This window comes from Magnolia sinica, chromosome 1 (assembly GCF_029962835.1).
Source record: "Magnolia sinica isolate HGM2019 chromosome 1, MsV1, whole genome shotgun sequence".
NCBI lineage: Eukaryota > Viridiplantae > Streptophyta > Magnoliopsida > Magnoliales > Magnoliaceae > Magnolia > Magnolia sinica.
The window spans coordinates 125,127,581-125,144,616 of NC_080573.1; the positions used below are offsets into that span (position 1 = coordinate 125,127,581).

At 39.4% G+C, this 17,036-nt stretch overlaps 2 protein-coding genes across 4 annotated transcripts; one reads left to right on the forward strand and one right to left on the reverse strand.

Moving 5' to 3' along the window:
• Positions 1 to 895: 895 nt before the first annotated feature.
• On the forward strand, positions 896 to 8,529 carry LOC131257023 (protein CURVATURE THYLAKOID 1C, chloroplastic). 2 transcript variants are annotated; one of them, XM_058258190.1, is made up of 7 exons: positions 896 to 1,011; positions 1,050 to 1,154; positions 4,910 to 5,004; positions 6,188 to 6,274; positions 6,949 to 7,011; positions 7,112 to 7,149; positions 8,343 to 8,529. In XM_058258190.1, exons 2-7 carry the CDS (start codon positions 1,055 to 1,057, stop codon positions 8,395 to 8,397), a joined length of 438 nt encoding a protein of 145 aa, XP_058114173.1. In that variant the 5' UTR covers positions 896 to 1,011; positions 1,050 to 1,054; the 3' UTR covers positions 8,398 to 8,529. The 2 variants fall into 2 exon arrangements, with proteins under 2 accessions (XP_058114173.1, XP_058114178.1); XM_058258195.1 differs by lacking the exon at positions 8,343 to 8,529 and adding an exon at positions 7,261 to 7,406 and having other exon boundaries at positions 924 to 1,154.
• A 3,188-nt stretch (positions 8,530 to 11,717) lies between these two features.
• LOC131257044 (uncharacterized) lies at positions 11,718 to 16,461 on the reverse strand. 2 transcript variants are annotated; one of them, XM_058258197.1, is made up of 3 exons: positions 16,206 to 16,439; positions 15,944 to 16,062; positions 11,718 to 11,973 (listed from the first exon to the last, which is right to left on the reverse strand). In XM_058258197.1, the coding sequence occupies exons 1-3, from the start codon at positions 16,349 to 16,351 to the stop codon at positions 11,954 to 11,956; spliced, it is 285 nt and encodes a 94-aa protein (XP_058114180.1). In that variant the 5' UTR covers positions 16,352 to 16,439; the 3' UTR covers positions 11,718 to 11,953. The 2 variants fall into 2 exon arrangements, with proteins under 2 accessions (XP_058114180.1, XP_058114179.1); XM_058258196.1 differs by lacking the exon at positions 11,718 to 11,973 and adding an exon at positions 12,912 to 14,026 and having other exon boundaries at positions 16,206 to 16,461.
• Positions 16,462 to 17,036: the final 575 nt, after the last annotated feature.

The following is a 17,036-nucleotide window of genomic DNA, read 5'->3' on the forward strand; positions in this document are numbered from 1 at the left end:
AATGTCGCTGTGGTCTATCCTCGCTCCAGTATCTTTAACAACTCTGATTGGCTGGACAGTTGAATTTCTCAATTGGATGGTCGGAGGACTACTAAAAAGTAGTGCTCAATAATTCAAGACTTGGTTTTGCAGCCCGTCCCCGGCCACTAGGCTCAAGTGTTGTGTGGTCTGATGATCTGAACCGTCCAAGTTATACACCCCTTCCATGCCGGCCACCATTTTAAAAAATACATTGAAAGGGTGGTTGCCGCACCATCACTATCGGTAGAAGAATTTAGAATAATGAAAAGAAAATTTTCAACGGCTTGTATTCTAACTCTTAAAATCAAAGGTTAAGATTATTGCTAATGGATGGTTGTTAAAAAATAACTTATTTATTGGAGTAAAGAAAATATAGACGGTTCAAATTCATCGGACCATCTCAGTTTCTGGCCCCAGTAGGTGACACACGATGCATCCTGCGTGGCGACGGAGGAAAAATGAATTCATGATTAAAAGGAGTTATATGTTACTCAGGCTGCGTATGACGCTTGACACGCAGGTACTGAAAAATTGCACACGTGGCATATATAACTCAAATAAAACCGACTAGATTGTGCATCCCATTGTCTCCGAATCACAACACAAGGTTAGATTGTCTGAACAATCCTAACCTCTGATTCATGGACGCTTGTTCCTAGAAATAGGACCTGTGGACACATTTCATTTTTACCCGTCCAATAAATGTCCACTAAACCGTTATCTACATAATCGAATAAGCTTAATTTTTAGTTCTTATACATCTCAAGCTGGTTTAAATAATTTGGACTGTTTAATTTGACTACGTGTATGTCGCTTATGCATTTTATAAGTGCCTGCGTATCATCCATCACACACTGCGGAGTATTAAAGTTTTTCTTTTAAAAGAGGTCGCAATTTATGTGGACCGGATGCCTTTCTCGATTCCAATTCTCTTCTTCCTGCTCTCTCCATCTCTCCGCCGCAAAACAAGCAGTGGCAAAACCGTAAATCCCTCGTCTCTCTCTCTCTCTCTCTCTCTCTCAAGGTCAGATAGATGGCTTCAACGGTTGCAATTCAACCTCCGTCCTTTCTATACCGTGGAAAAAGCACCATTTTCAAAAATCTCAGGAAATCTCCGGTCTTCGCTGTCAGAGGTGAGCAGCTCTTTATTATTATTATTTTTTAATAAATCTCGATTTGAATATTTTAAATAATTTTTTTCCCTTTTATGCAGTAGAGTTTCTTTTTATTTCTGCATGGTGGCTGATGTCTTTCTATGTTACTCCCAAAATTCCCCTTATCCATGAAGAATTCCTTGCTTTTTTCACTCTAGTAAAATGACTGAAATGCCCCTTTTCTTGTAACCCTTTTAGCTGAATGGATTGAAGGCCCTTTTAGCTGGAATGAAATTGGATTAAATGACGAAGATGGCCATGGAGTTTATCTTGTTCTCATACACTGGCAGGGTCATTTTGGTGAATACCTGTTACGTGTCGATCTTGTCTCTTACCAAACCCCAATAGGATTCCCATGGAATCTTACTTCCTTTGGGGTGTAGGAACTCAGTTTTCAGTAATGAAAAACATCAGGCCCATTTTGGTCAATATCTTTGTGCTTTTCAAAATGACCAAAATGCCCCTTCATTGTCAATTGTTCTTGTAAAGAGGAGCTACAGGGTCATTGTCTCAAGACTTTTGCAAGATATACTTTGGTTTTCAATTCTGAAGAGGCTTGTGGTTTGGCGATTTTGACCGTCTGTGGATGGATGATGCCCCAAGAATCCCCTTGATTGGACAATTCAAAACTTCCAATTTGTGGCCGACAAATAGATAGTTAAGAAAAGAAATGCAGCAATGATCCACATTCAACTAAAAAAGTCCCAAGATTAGCAGGCATAGTCCATCCATGGTGGGACACAACCTACCAACTGTACATCACCAAACCATAGTTGAGGAACCTATAATTCTTATGAGTACTGTAGATTGGGTTGATGGATCCTTGAAATTTACAGTATAATTATGTTAAAAGAGCTTCGCTAAGCCCACATGTGTGAACGAATCATCTAATGCACACACCACCACATATGCTAGCGTGGCAAATAGGTGCATTATCCAAGCCATCCATCAGAAGGGTGCCATGATGTAAGGTTCCTTATTCCAAGAATCAGGTCAGTCCGCTAGTCAGGTGGCTCTGTATAAAAATCAGCAGAATTTTTCTAACTCATCAACTTGTTTCTAATATCATGGCACACTTGCTGAATGGACCATCTTTTATCTTTGGCTAATAACATCTACATGGTGAGGTCCACCTAACGGATGGCTTGGATATTTCACCCCATCTACCATGCTGGCATGTATGGTGGTGTGTGCATTAGCTTACTTACACATGTGTTTGGGCTTACCAAAGCTCTTGTTAAAATACTTCCCTAATAATATTACAAGTTGAATTGGTTGCCTAATCAGTAGAGTTCACCATAAATTATAAGTAGCTAACAACTCTAGAGTTTAAAATCCCACTAAATTTGGATTTCGATGTCTTGGGAAGCAAGACCCCATATCAGAGTATCTAAGTGTCTAATCCGAGTACTCTTTTTAAGTTTTTTGAAGAATCTAGGTATTGTAGATAAATCCTTCAAGTGCCATCTGCTTCAGACATCCAAGTCTAGACTCATATATGGGCCATGATACTGAGGAAGGGAGTTTCCATACAGCATGGAACTCACGTATGCCATAGGTCCAATAATCCATCATCAACTACTGGTGAATTTATATTTACGGGGATAGGTAATGTTGCCGTTACTTTGACAAGTTCGAAGCTCTAGGGTCTAGATTCCTACGTGCTCCTGCATGCATGTCTAGACTTGTAGAAGGGCCTCAATCACAAAAGGGATTTTATCAATTAATCGCTACCAAGACTAGGAGGTCAACTAGTGATGCATGTATCAGACTACGAGCGATTGGTAATATTGTCAACATTATATTTGGAAAGAGCTATCATCTCCAACATCCATGTCTTGTTTAGCATGCGGGCCAGTCTCAAGTATTACAAGGATCATGTTTGGCAGATACTCAAAATCCAAATTCTCAGTATATGGGTTTAGCAAATTCTGTTGAAATACCTCCCTTACAATATCACCTGTTGAATTTGTTGCCCTGTTGGCACACTTCACCACAAATTATAACTATAGTGTCTGGATACCCGAGTATCTCTCTTGGGCACTCCAGTTTTGTGTAAGGCCATAGTATCATAGGATGTATGCTTTGGCACCAATGTTTTAAATATCGTTATCGTGTAATGTATCACACCCTCGGGATACGGATACATATCGGTTATTGCATGGGATGTATCGGTTATATCGCATAATATATCGTTGTTGTTGGGAAACATGGGAATATTGGGAAATTGGTCAATTTTTTCAATGAAACTTCAGGGATTGTTGAAAAAGACGTCAATACACACTTAGAAATCAAAACATTACAAATAATAATAATAATAATAATAATAATAATAATAATAATAATAAAGTGCACATAATAGGGGTTTCCTTTATATGGGGTCCTAATATATGCACTTTCCAACTGAACTAATGCAAGTATCTTCAAAGTCTATTCATATAATTTATAAATGTTAGAAGACATGTGAAAAACAAACAATACATGCAAAAGCAAAAGAAGAATCACTAGATCAGGTTACATACATGTTTAATTGTGTTTGGATACAAAGATTGCAACTGATTTGCGAGAAATTAAGAATTTTTTATTTTTCTCAATTTTCTGCAACTTGACCCATCTCCCCCAAATCTTGAAATTGAAGTTCCAAATCCATGATTTTTCATGGAAAACATGAAGAATCATAGATTTGTAACCATGTTACACTGGTTTAACGTGATTTACAACAAAAACATGGATCGAAAATCGAATATGTGGGATATATCGGCACTACATGTTCGTTTCATATCACACAGGTGGGATACAAGATATATCGTGGGATATATCGGCTGATATCGTTGATTTTTAAAACACTGTTTGGCACCATGTGGCACTTGATGCATGGGCACTTAAAATTTTTGTACATGTGGCATACATCAACTCAAATTAAATAGACAAAATTGTGGAACCCATTGTCGCTAAATCACGGTCTCAAAGTCAGAATGGTTGAGCAATCCTACCCTCTGATCCATGGACACTTCTTTGTTGAAGTAGGACCGTTTGATTTTTTTTTTTCATTTTTAACCATCCAATAAACGCCCACCAATCCAATATTCCGATAATTACGCTTCTTTTCTTTTTTTTGGTTCATGATACTTCTAAACTGGGACCTATAGTTTGGAAATTTTAATTTTAATTAATTTTGTGTTGCGTATGCAATTTTTAAGTAATTTCAAAGGGACATGGATTGCCCACAACCTTGGGGTTGCAGAAAGTTGCCACAATTCTGACATGGCCTAATGAAAAAGCATCATGTGCACCTGTCAAATGCTGGCCCCACAGTGGAAAGGGGCTAAAACATTATTTCACTTGGTGAATCTTTGCTTTTCACTATGGGGCCCGCATCTGACAAGCCCACATGGCGCTCTTTTATTAAGCTACGCATGGGTGCATGAATCTTTTTGCAACCCCAGGTTGCAGGCAATCCGCATCTATTTCGACACTTGAGGTCTTGGTATCGATCCCTAGCGGGGGTGGCTAACATGGAGTGTGTGTCATGACATGGGTGTGTACTAACAAGCTAACCCAAAAAATAAAAAATAAAAAAATCCACATCCATTTCGAAGAACCTGCATATCATCTATCACTCTACTAAAGTGTCAAAAACTTTCAGTAAGAAAAATGATAACCTCTTAATTAAATGCATTGGTTTCTTAGTTTGCGTTCTTTTGAGTTGATGGTTTTTTCCCCCCTTGATGTAGAAAGCCGGAGACATACTACAATTATTGCAAAAGCTGCCGGGGAGAACTCCGATTCTTCCACCTCCCTTAGTATTATCAAAACTGTCCAAAATGCAGTAAGTTTTCATTTCAACTTCAAGGCCTTGTATAATTTGTCTTCACTTGATGGAAGCTTTTGTTGTAAAAAAAAGCAGATGAGAATTTCTAATGTCAAAGCCGAGCGTTTTCTCAATGAGTTTTAGAGGAAAACAGCCCTGTGTATAGCAGGGAAACATAGGGAACTGAACTCAATTACATGGGTAAAGATGCTGCCTGTTGTCTTTAGCTTCTAAGCATTATATGATCCTCAAAACGAGGATATGCACATCATCCTTCGGTTGTGCAAGTGTGCTCATGATCAATGATCCGGTCCGTTGATCGCATGGTGCCATCGTAGTTGGAATGTGCGCCGAAAATCACAGAGCAGAAGATAATAGCCATAAGGTCCTTTGACCTTTTTTCAGTTGAATATGGACTTTTGGTGTATATCTCATGTAGCCATCTTTCTGTGAGCCTCTGGTCAAAAGCTTAGGATTATCTTGTGGAGGACATTTTTTTGGACATTACCATCCACTGCCAAGCCCATAGGATCAGCATCTGGATCGCCGGTCCAGGGGCCCCAATTGTACAGACTAAGACCTGAGGATGTGATACATATCCTTGTTCTAGGTTGTATAACTTCTCTAGGCTTCATCTCTCAGATTGGGGGATATGGCTGGTTTTACTTCTAGAATTGCCTTGTTTCAGCGATTGCTTTTTCTTTATTTCATTATTTCTTTCTCTTTTTCTTTTTTCTTTTTTTTTGTCACTTTCTTCCTTCCTTAATTATAGCTTTGCTAAGCGCACATGCATGTGCAATAAAGCTCGTGTGCATGTCATGCATGGCAGCACGGCACAATAGGTCTGAGATCCAGTCCATTCATCAGAATGGAACCGCTATATCGATGCCCTAGCCCAAGTATCAGGTTGATCCACTTGTCAGGTGAGCCAAAGTTTGCAAAAAAAAATGTACGGCTCTGAAAAACTTGGCTTGAAGTTGTCTAACCGATCCACCTGTTTTCAGTATTAGGGCCCACATGCTGATTGGATCAGATTTTTATTTTTTTTGAGAAAACATGTTGAAGGTCAGACCAACCTGATGGATGGATTAGATCTCGCAAGTATGTACACGAGCTTTATTGCAATTTGCACATGCGTGCGCACCTAGCAAAGCTCTATGTAATAATGATCTCTCTCATCTCGTGTACTGCTATGAAATAGTGGGATAAATCTGAAGATCGACTCGCTCTTGCTGGCTTGGGCTTTGCAGCAATTGTAGCGGTGTGGGCATCTGGTAATCTGATTGGGGTGAGTATCCTAACTCCTTGAGTTTTAAAGCAAGTAGTTAGAGCATGAACAAATGCAAATATGAGACAGGCAGCATTGCATGAGTGATTAATTGCTGCTAAGGGTGAAGAGGAAATATATAATTGCTCAATCAAGTATTCGGTTGGCCCAAAAACTTTGTGTGGTGGAGCCTGCCTTATGGTCCATGGTGGATGGGAGATACCCAGAATATCTCTCCCATTAGATGAACCTATGTTGATTGGCCCCCACCAAATGTGGATGGTTGGTTGTGATTGGCTTTTCTCCATTAGATGGCCAAGATTGTTTAGTAGGGAACATACTGGGGCATGGTCTATATACCATAGTAGGGCCCACCAGATATACAAAAAATTGCTGACGAGTGGCAGGTCTTTTTGACCATTGCTTTTGAACATGTGGCCCACTGGATGAGTTGACCAGCCTGATTTTGGTTGGATAATCTGCAGAGATGGGTCCACCTGATGCATGGTTTGGATGTCCCTCCTACATGCCAGATTGGTGTCTGCGTAGCAAATCCCTCGCATTTATTTCACAAAATTTGTACCCTCTATGTAAATCCCCCCATATTTGTTTTCAAAAGACTCAAAACAGACGGCTGTTGTGCTCATTGCCAGGTTTAGCCTTTATGCAGTACTGAAACTTTTTTTAATTTGTAGGCCATAGACAAGCTTCCTCTTATCCCAACTGTACTTGAGGTTGTTGGAATATTGTTTTCTTGGGTAAGTAGTTCAATTCATCTGTTATTTCTGAAAAGGAAAAGATACATTGCATTTGCTTATGATTTTAGTCTAACTATTTTCATTTCTCTGTTTCTTTCAGTGGTTTATATATCGTTATCTCTTATTCAAACCTGATCGGTAAGAAGCATCAAATCTTGGTTTGATTTCTACAGTAATCCGTGATATCAGTTTACATTTGAAGTTTTGATGTTTCCAAGCATATGGATGAGATTTCTCTGTTTATTTTAGGGACGCAACTCGAGCAGGTTGGGTCAGGTTGAGGGTCAACCCAAGCCTGACCTGACCTCAAGGGGACACAACCTGCAACCTGGCCTGTCCTGATTCCAACCCGAGGTGCCCAACCCGAATTCCTCTATACTTGACCCAACCTGACCTAACTTGGGTCAGGTCAGCTGGGTTCAGGTTGACCTGAACCCAAGTTGTAGCCCTAGTTTATTAGGATGCCCATAAAACAGAACTGCTTCCATCTTCCAACCAAAATTAAACAGGTAGTTATTTGCAGCTTTTGAATCCATTGGCAGCATCTCTGCTGGTTGTTCATGGACATTCCGTTTATCTTGAAAACTGTTTTTATTTATTCTTGGTACTCATAAAACTATACCTTTATTATCAACTTTTAAATTTATAGTTTCCGACTTTTCGGCCTTTTCAATTGGTGGCATTTCCATCCACCTGACATGGATTGCACTGAATTCATTTGGCTGTTTGCATTGAGTTGCATTGATTATTTTGCAAAATATTCACATGATTTCTGGGTTTACCTGGGTACCCACAAAACAAAACTACCTCCATTTTCGAAGGGGAGCGTAACAGCGATTCCATGGACCTTATTTGCGAAGTACGTGGTGCCAATGAGCTGTGTTGGATGTTTGGTTTTTTAGATGCAGAGAAAAATAATGTGATTTTGGAATTTCTACTCCTAGTGGAAGTTCCAAAATCGGAAAACAGGCCTCTTTGGAGTTGATTGTGAAGAGAGATCGTCCATATCCACATGAGTATTGTTTCATGACTTCTAAGAAGAGTAGAAATTCCTAAATTTGCCGAAGTGTTTTTTTCTTTTTTCTTGTGGACTGGGCTAAATGCAGCCTTTAGATCCAGATTTCATCTGTTTTGCATTGGAATTGAGTGATTATTTCACACAACATGGGATTCTTCTGTCTTTTCCTTTTTCTTTTTCTTTTTTATTTTTTTAGTTTTTGCAGGTACCATAAAACAAACCTCCTCCCAGTTGTTAATTCAAATGAAACATATTTCAATTGGACCTGACCTGATTTCATGTGTTTTTTATTTTTATTTTATTTTTTTGTCAGGGAAGAGCTTTTGAAAATAATCAGCAATTCAATTTCAGATGTTCTAGGCCAATGAAAATGTGCAGACAAATAGATTATTTTCTTCTTTATATTGCAAACTAAGGCATATTAAGCAATATTGGGTTTGTAATGATGATGATGAATTTGAAGAGCTTTTGTCATCAATGATAATGGAGCCATTTGGTAAGGGAAGTGTATAATTAAGAAAAGATATTGGGTTTATAGACTAAGTTGATTGTAATTAAGGGTGGCAATGGGAACTAGGACCAGGTAGGCCCGGCCTCAGTCTGGCATGCATGGTCCAATCAATTTTTAGGCTGAGCTTGGGCTCGGGCTCAAGTCATTTTAGCCCAATCGGACTTCATATGTTCATGTCTTAGATCCTCAAATATGTCATTTGTCTTTGATTAGTCTACCCATGCGTATTGAATGCGGGTTGTTGATTTCTCTGAAATTACTTTTTCTTTGTGCATGTGTGGCCCACTTGTAAACAGATGGATTAGAAATGTTCGGGTGGGAAATAGGGATTTTATCAATTTTTGGGCTGGGATGGTTATGGGCCCAACCAAATTTCGGGCGTGGGCAACATTTACTAGGCCTATGATGGGCTTGGGCAGGGCTCGGTCCTTTAACCTTTTAAGTGTCAAGCAGACCCTGCCCTAACCTGGCCCATTGCTATCTCTAATTGTAGTGTTTATGTATATGGTGCATCTGTATGGTAATCTCCCTTAGCTTTTCTCCCAGCTCTGAGGTTGGCTTTTAAGTTGTAGACTGACGAGTCCAACAATAGGGCTAACCAGATCAACCTTCCTCATTTTACTGGATCCCACGGAACTGGCCATGACAGAGGCTTGCTGTGGGTAGTCCGTCTGGCCTGGGCTGTCACGTCTCTCGATCGCGTTATGTACATCCCAATCAATTTTCAGGCCAGGCTTGGACTTAGGTGCACGTGTTGTATTTTACAAGTAGGCCATTTATATTACCGGTTAAGCAACATGTGCATCATGCATGTACACCTTGGTTTTCATTTTTCTAAATATGTATTTCCTTTGTCCATGTGCGGCCCACCTAGTCAAGGGTTGAATTAGGAATATCGAAGGTGGGAAACATGGGTTTGATCAGTTATTTGTACCTGGCCCAGCTCAAACCAAGCTCATTATCACCCCTAGCTCTGACATTGATGCCAGCATGGTCTTCTCAGACTGCTGCCCATAACATGACCATGATGAGTGTCCCAGATGTGGCACGTGTGCAGTGTGCCACACTAACACGACCATAAGGCCATCCATCCATCTCATGCGAGCAGCGCTCTTTACATTATTCTGATATAAAACGTTTACGAGTCGTCTACTCTAATTGAGTCATTGTTATCTTCAAATTCAAACGTTGTTATTATTTGACTGTAATAGAAGCTTCATTTCTTGAGGATTATTCCATTGGAGTGATCCACCCAATCCATCAGCTACCTTGCCTCAGGTTAACCATTCATTGAACCCAAAAATCATGATGATCCAAAACTCAGGTAAGCGGCAATATTGGAAACAGTCGGAATAGAATGCCCACCATTAGTAAGTTTTGTGTGGAGCTCGCCATGGTATCTGTATGCCATCCAATCCATTCATCCGATGTGCCTCGTCAAGATAGAAAGAATTTATAGAAAAATCACACTATCTCAAAACCCAGGCATGGCCCACTTAAGTTCGAGTTTTTGGAATAATTCTTTTTCTTCTTCTTCTTCTTTTTTTTTTTTTGAAGGGGGGCGGGGGGCATCTAAGCGTTGAATGAGCCTGTTTTATGGGTCCAAGGCCAAACAAGGAGGTGATGTACCTGATGGACTGCGTGGATATCGCCCACATCATTTCTTCGGGATAGAGAAAATAACTGCAGCAGGTACCTAAAGTATGGTACAGAAGCATTTTCCTTTCTTGTCCATGTTATTGTATTGGATTCTCCCACAAACAGGCCCTATACCTATATGGGTGTAGAAGAAGGGTTCACACTTTACGCTATTGGTTCAAACATCCTATGAAGGAAAAGGTGTTAACACATGCGATTGGTTCACATACCGACTACATGTGAATCAATCAAAGCATGTTCAAGAGCCTTCTCACATGTCCACATGCCAGTCAATCAAAGCACATGCATGCTTCGAAGATCGTGGTGATATTTCCCTTGAGGAAGGGCTCTTATTTCGGATACCAGTTTAGATGTATCACGGACCAAAAAATAAAATTAAGCTTCTATGATTATCACAATCAGATTGATGACACTCTTATTTCAACAAACAAGCATCAGAAGTTCGGATTCTTCAACCAAGTCAATTTTTGAAGGGTAACCCTGCCACAGTGGGTTCCACAATTTAGCGAGTTAATAATTGCCATGTATAAGATTTCTGAGCGTCTGCATATCAAGTGTCATATGCAGCCGGAGTGTCAAATAACTGCCCCTGTGCTAATCTAAAAATGATATCTTATCCTTCGAGGGAATCAGGCTGCAGTTATTTTATTTTTATTTTTTTTATTTTATTTTTTTTCACGAAATCAAGTAAAATCATCTCTCTGCAGCTTCCATACTGTTTGGCATTGTAATTTCTTTCTTCCCTTTTGTATCATTGGGAATATCTCTAAGATGACATGTCAATACGTATTTCTGGTTCTCTTATCAGTTCTAATAGGGATTGCCTCTAACCACAGCTTCTCTGCCACCCCAAAAAACAAAGGGCCAACCGACACATTGCATGTGACGTATTTCACTCTCAACTAGCCAGATCACACAACTATTGCATGTGGATCCACAAAATCACACAGTCCGGACTATCTTATCCACCAGATTTCCATGTCGAATTGGAGTTCTGACCAATTCCATTTTAAAATTCCATGTGATGGCCAATGATCAAATGGTTATTTTAGAGTAGGGCAGTGCGATTAGTATTATTTTCGGTGCCCCATCTATACTGGGACCTGCAAGTTGGATATTTTAGACTAGTGTAGTTATGTGTTGGATATGGAGCATCGATCAGCTTCCCAACAATCAATTTCTTCATACACGTCTATCCCAAAAGATGGGCCAACCTCATTTCTTGGCCAATTCCATGCTGATTTCATACACCAAGCATCAGAATTCTTGCATCCAACAACGGTGTCATGGCCACTCAAAGCATGGGATATGGCCATCATTGGGCCGATAAACCCACCAGCCACAAATGTTCATTACTTTATAGCCGGAAGCAGCTTCCTTCATTGAAATTAAAACTGCTGCAGTACTTCAGTTCGGTGGGAACCTACCTGAAGACCTTCTTTGGAACTTGCACATGCACCATGATGGCACAAGCAAGCATCAAAATTTATTAGCGAATCTTTACTCAAGTCAAGAATCGCATGGTCAAAGATAGAAGTTAAATAGCACTTGTGAACAGTTAAGCATCGAGAGGACTTCGGAAATAAACAAAAGGATCAAAGTCCTTGAAACAGCACTCAAATGATGGATTCCAGAGCTATTCATTTCTGAGGTTTCCTATTAGCAAAATTGACAAAGAGAGGTCATGTCGAGCATGTGTCCCTTACCTAACAGGTCAATCCATCTGGTACGAAGCAGCCATGGATCAAGTACAGCTATAAAGGCATTGAAAGGCCTAAGACATGGACAAGAACTGGATTTAGAAAATATAAAAAACACATAATAAAAGAACATGAATACCCACAAACAAACAATGGAGAATATCGGACCCAAAAGGAGAAAGGAAAAGCAGATAAAAAGGGTCTCAACATAATGCTCTTGTGAATGCATGCATCTATCTCAAAGCAACAACAGCAGGATCAAACCAGAAGAAAAAGTCACTCGAACAATACAAATACAAACATGTGTAAGGAGCATGTATAGCAAAACAGTGTTGTGAAGTCTAAAACTCAAAAGTGGATGCTGACTAATAAGGGCCTGAGTTCAACTTGACTCAAGACTCGACTGGAAACTTGACTCGAGAGTCGAGACTCAATTGGTGAGTCACCCATGCCTCCAGCATTTTGAGTTTTGACTCAAAATATCCATCGCAATGTAGCTCCATTCATATGTGAGGAGAGACTTGCAAGATATTATACCGCATTCTCATTCTTGCCTGAATCGCCATGTTGTCCCAGGACTAACCCTATTGCTGAACCAGTAGCTTCTAGATAAAAGATGAGGGTTGGTCTTCTTTTTACAGGTGGAACAGGAATACAGGCACTTGACAAGTACCACTTTATACTTTCAAATGCATCTTGACATTTTTGGTTCCACTCAAAATTTCATGAAGGATAAACTAGATAATCATAATTCCTGTGTCTAACAAAGCTCCTGTGTCTAACAAAGCCATGAAGTCATCATAAGAATCTGAAATCAAAATTGCAACAAAATCTGTAACAAGCATAACTAGTAAATTATAGTTAAAAAAATCAGAATGCCGTGCAACAAATGGAGAATGCATGCCATGCCGCAAGGACAATCATACGGCCACAAATTTATATTAGGAAAAAAGCTCAGGATATGAGCACTGAATCCCCACAACAGAGAAAGGTAAATTTTTTTAAAAAAAAATTTTAAAAAGGCTCAAAACAAAAGAAAGCAATGAATGGTGGGTAATCCGCAATGGAGAAAGGTCACTCCTGAATCTATCCATGATACTGTAATTTAGCTTCTCATCTCGGATGGTCAAAACAGGAAGACTCATAAGGTCATCTAGTTCCAGAATTTCCTAAAAGAAAAAAGAAAAGAAAAGAGTAATGGAACATGATTCCTTATTTCAATCACACTGCACTAAGAACCTTGAACCCAATATTAATTATTAGAAATATTTCAACTTTCATGCACTCATGCAATGAAGACTTCCACAATACTCTAAACATTGGGGCCCTAGATATATCATGCTGCTATCATAGAATTATCACATGGTGATAAATTCACACATACAATTGGTTTTATGGGTTTCTCCCAATACAAATAAGTAAAATACGAACAGATGGCACAAAAACCACAGAAAATTAAAGGGCAAAAAGGTGTTATCACACAACAACCAGAAGTTTGCATTAACATAAACATTGCAAATATTGGAAGCATAAACTTGTTAAATAAATTCTTGAGTATTATCAGCTTATAAAATAAAAGCTTGAACTCATACACCTTGGATCAGACATCACTTCATCCATCAGAATTACAATATGAAGCCAAGAAGCAATTCTTTAAATTAAAAAAATAGATAGCGAGGATTCCACCATGATATTTATTCTATAAGAAAATCTTCTACATTTTCTTGTCTCGGTCAAGAACATTGTTGCTTCACCATTCAAAAAATTAATATATTTTTTTTTGAAAAAAAAAGGAGAAAGGAAATGGAGAAGATTGAAAAAGAAAGAAAGAAACGGAGAAGAACAGTAGAAAAGAATTACTTTGAATCACCAAATTAACATAAATCTATCCTAATATCAATGGGACACCCTGAGGGAGAGTTTGGCAATCATGGTACATAAAAATTCCAAATGGACTGGAGACTTCAGTGCACAAAAATAAGAATGTGATGATAATGAGTATGATCTGCTATCAGCACATTCTCATCTAGGGCTTCTTCTTTTTTTTGTTTCTTTTATTTTATTTTGTAGGCGGGGATGTTTAGTGCAATCCCATCTGTATTTTGCAGGATGCGCCAAACAGCATCTCTGCAAAAAGCATATGGTCACATTAAATTAATTCTTGCTCTTTAGTAGATCTGAATGGGTTCTCAACCTACCAAAAGCAGTGCAAAATGTGCATACAAAATCTAGAAAACGAGTACATGAAGAACCCATCAACACACTGTTTATTTTAAAGGAAACAGTTTCCACCCTGTTAGTTGAAGGGACTCTTTAAGTGAATGGCTTAAACCAAGACCAGACTGGACCAAGTAGCAAAGATGGATCAGGTTGCTATTCTCCCCATTTTGGGCAGGAAACTGTCTGGTTTTTAGAGCCTTTAGACGCTTAATTGGTCCAATTGTCAGACTATCCAGATTGATCAGTTTTAGGTGAACTGTCTGGTTTGTTTTCTATACTTTAAGTTATAAAAAAAGTAATTCTCTTTTAATGGTTAGAAAGAGGGGGGAAATCAAAAGTCATTTGCAGAAGGGTGAATCAACCTAAGGCTTATTTCCACTACTCTATGAGGGCTGCAACATTGGGAGCCACTTCTGGCATTGATTGGCATTTGATCTATAGCTATGGTGTTTGTTCCTCATGTTTTCTTTTTTCCAAAAATTCTCCTCTTTCAATTTCTCTTCTTCTTGCACTAGCATCTTCGGTATCAACTCTCTAGCCATAGCAACTTGGCTTTGTCGATTTTGGCGCAAAGTGTGTGAGTTGTGAACATTGATACTGACTTGAACATGGAGAATGCGTCGATTTGGAGAATTTCAGTGATTACAGCATTTTTTGTTAGCATAGATTTTATTTTTCTTTACTCTTTTTTTTTTTCTTTTGCTGCAAAGTTGCATACATAAATTTCTATAAAATACTTTTCCTGTTTTCCTATTATCTTTTGGTTCCTTGACTTTTTTATTCTTGTTGTTCTGCTGAAGTATTTATATTGTACGCCAGATCTGTAAAAGGGAGCATTGGGATGTAGTCACCGAATGGGGTCTTTTCTTTCTTTCTTTTTTCTTGTTTTTTCTGCAGAAGTATTTATATTGTACGCCAGATCTGTAGAAGGGACCATTGGGCTGTAGTCACTGAATGGTCTTTTTCTTTTCTTTTCTTTTCTTTTTTTTCAATCTATTCCCCCATCTACTTAAGAACCATTCTTTTGATTGAAAGATAGACACAAATACCTTTCTTGTACCTGTTGGTAAGGTAAACAGTCATTCAATGTTGAACACACGCACACACATGCAAGCATGCGCACGCACACCCCCACACAAAGGAGAAAAAGAAAAAACAGGAATAGAAAATGTCCATAATCATGGATTCATGATCCATCATGGAACTACTTAAGAATTACAACCTGGAAACGAGCTAAAATGGTCCATGTTTGATACTTCTGAAGCCATCCGTTGGGCCACCAATTAGATCCCCTGGCCAAAATCAGGTCAGTCCACTCAAGAGGTGGGCCACAGTGTATGAAACAAGTGGGCAGTTGAAAAAACATGCCTAAGTTATTTAGTTGGGTAACCTGTTTCATAGTTTGTGCGCCACCAAATGAGTGGTTTGGCTGCCTTTTGGACCAGGAAATCATCACGGTGAGGCCGAGATGACTAGGATTTTGCAAACACAGGGGGTGATGGATTATACATGGGTGTCCAAGCAAACCTCTTAATATGCTTACATATACTCATTCTCACATTTGCTGCTTTTAGTCAAGAGGAGTATTGATTCTACACTGAAATCAAGGAAAGATGTCGCTCGCACCTTCGTAATAACATCCATTTCTCCCAAATCGAAAGAAATTTCAGAAATTCAAATTTCAGACTAACATAAATTTCTCCCATTTCAAAGCAACAAGAAATCAAAGCACCATCATTTCAACAAAGAAAAAAAAAAAACCATACACGCACAATATCATTATAAAATCCGAGTGAAAGAGATTAGGAGACAGAGATTCAATACCTTGGGGAATCCAGCCCCAGCTCTGAGACTCCGCAGAAAGGTTCGATTTCAAGCGAGAGGAAGCGATCGCGCTGTGCAGAGGCATCATCGATCCCAAACACCTCAGCTCTGGCGCTAATCTAAACGACATGAACGGCACAAAAATCCACATTTTTTTATGAAAGAAATAAAGAAATCTTCATCTGGAATTGATGGAATTGAAAAAAAAAAAGAGTGAAAAATAAGGAAATGGAATCTCTATCCATGGCATTGAAGCCGTGACCTGGAAATGCGAGATATGCGCGTTACAGAATCAGACGACTGGGACGGAGAGATTCCAGCATGGTTGGGGGTCTTGTTGCGGGGCCTGACGAGAAAACGAGATCGAGCAGCTGCAGAAACCCTAGAAAGGAGTGTAGGAGCAGGCATGGTGACGGGCTACTGAGACTTTGAGCTTCGTCAATCTGGGTTTTCGCTTTTGGAGGGGTTTTGCGCAGATTGCCTGTGCCCCCGCCAACACGAAGTTGCTGTAGGCGGAACCTATGTGGGGCCCATCTAGATGTCCGTTATAAATCCACTCCATCCATCACTTTCAGGAGATAAAGATGCTATACGAGTCCAAAAATGAAGGATATTCATAACTCGAATGGGCCACGAAACATTAAACAAACATGAACCGTTGAGACTTTCCGGACCCATCGTAACCTTTATGCCTCATCCATACCCACGACCCAAACCGTCGTCATTCGGACGGAAGCGGATTGGCCGATGTACCACACATCAGCTATCTAGATGGTGTATTGACGTCAGCAAGTTCTGTGGGTCCCATCATGATGTATGTATTATATCCAAACCGTCCATCCATTTGACGAGATAACCGAAAAATAAGGCAGATCTAAAGATCAAGTGGAACACACTTCAAAACGCAGTGGGAGATTGAACGTCTACCATTGAAACCCTTTGGGGTCACAGAAGTTTTGGATCAATATAATATTTGTTTTAACTCTTCATCTAGGTCTTTTTGACCTTATGAACAGATTGGATGGAAAATAAACATTATGTGGGCCGGACGAATGTTTAAACGGTGAAAATCATTATTTCTCCAGCTATTTCT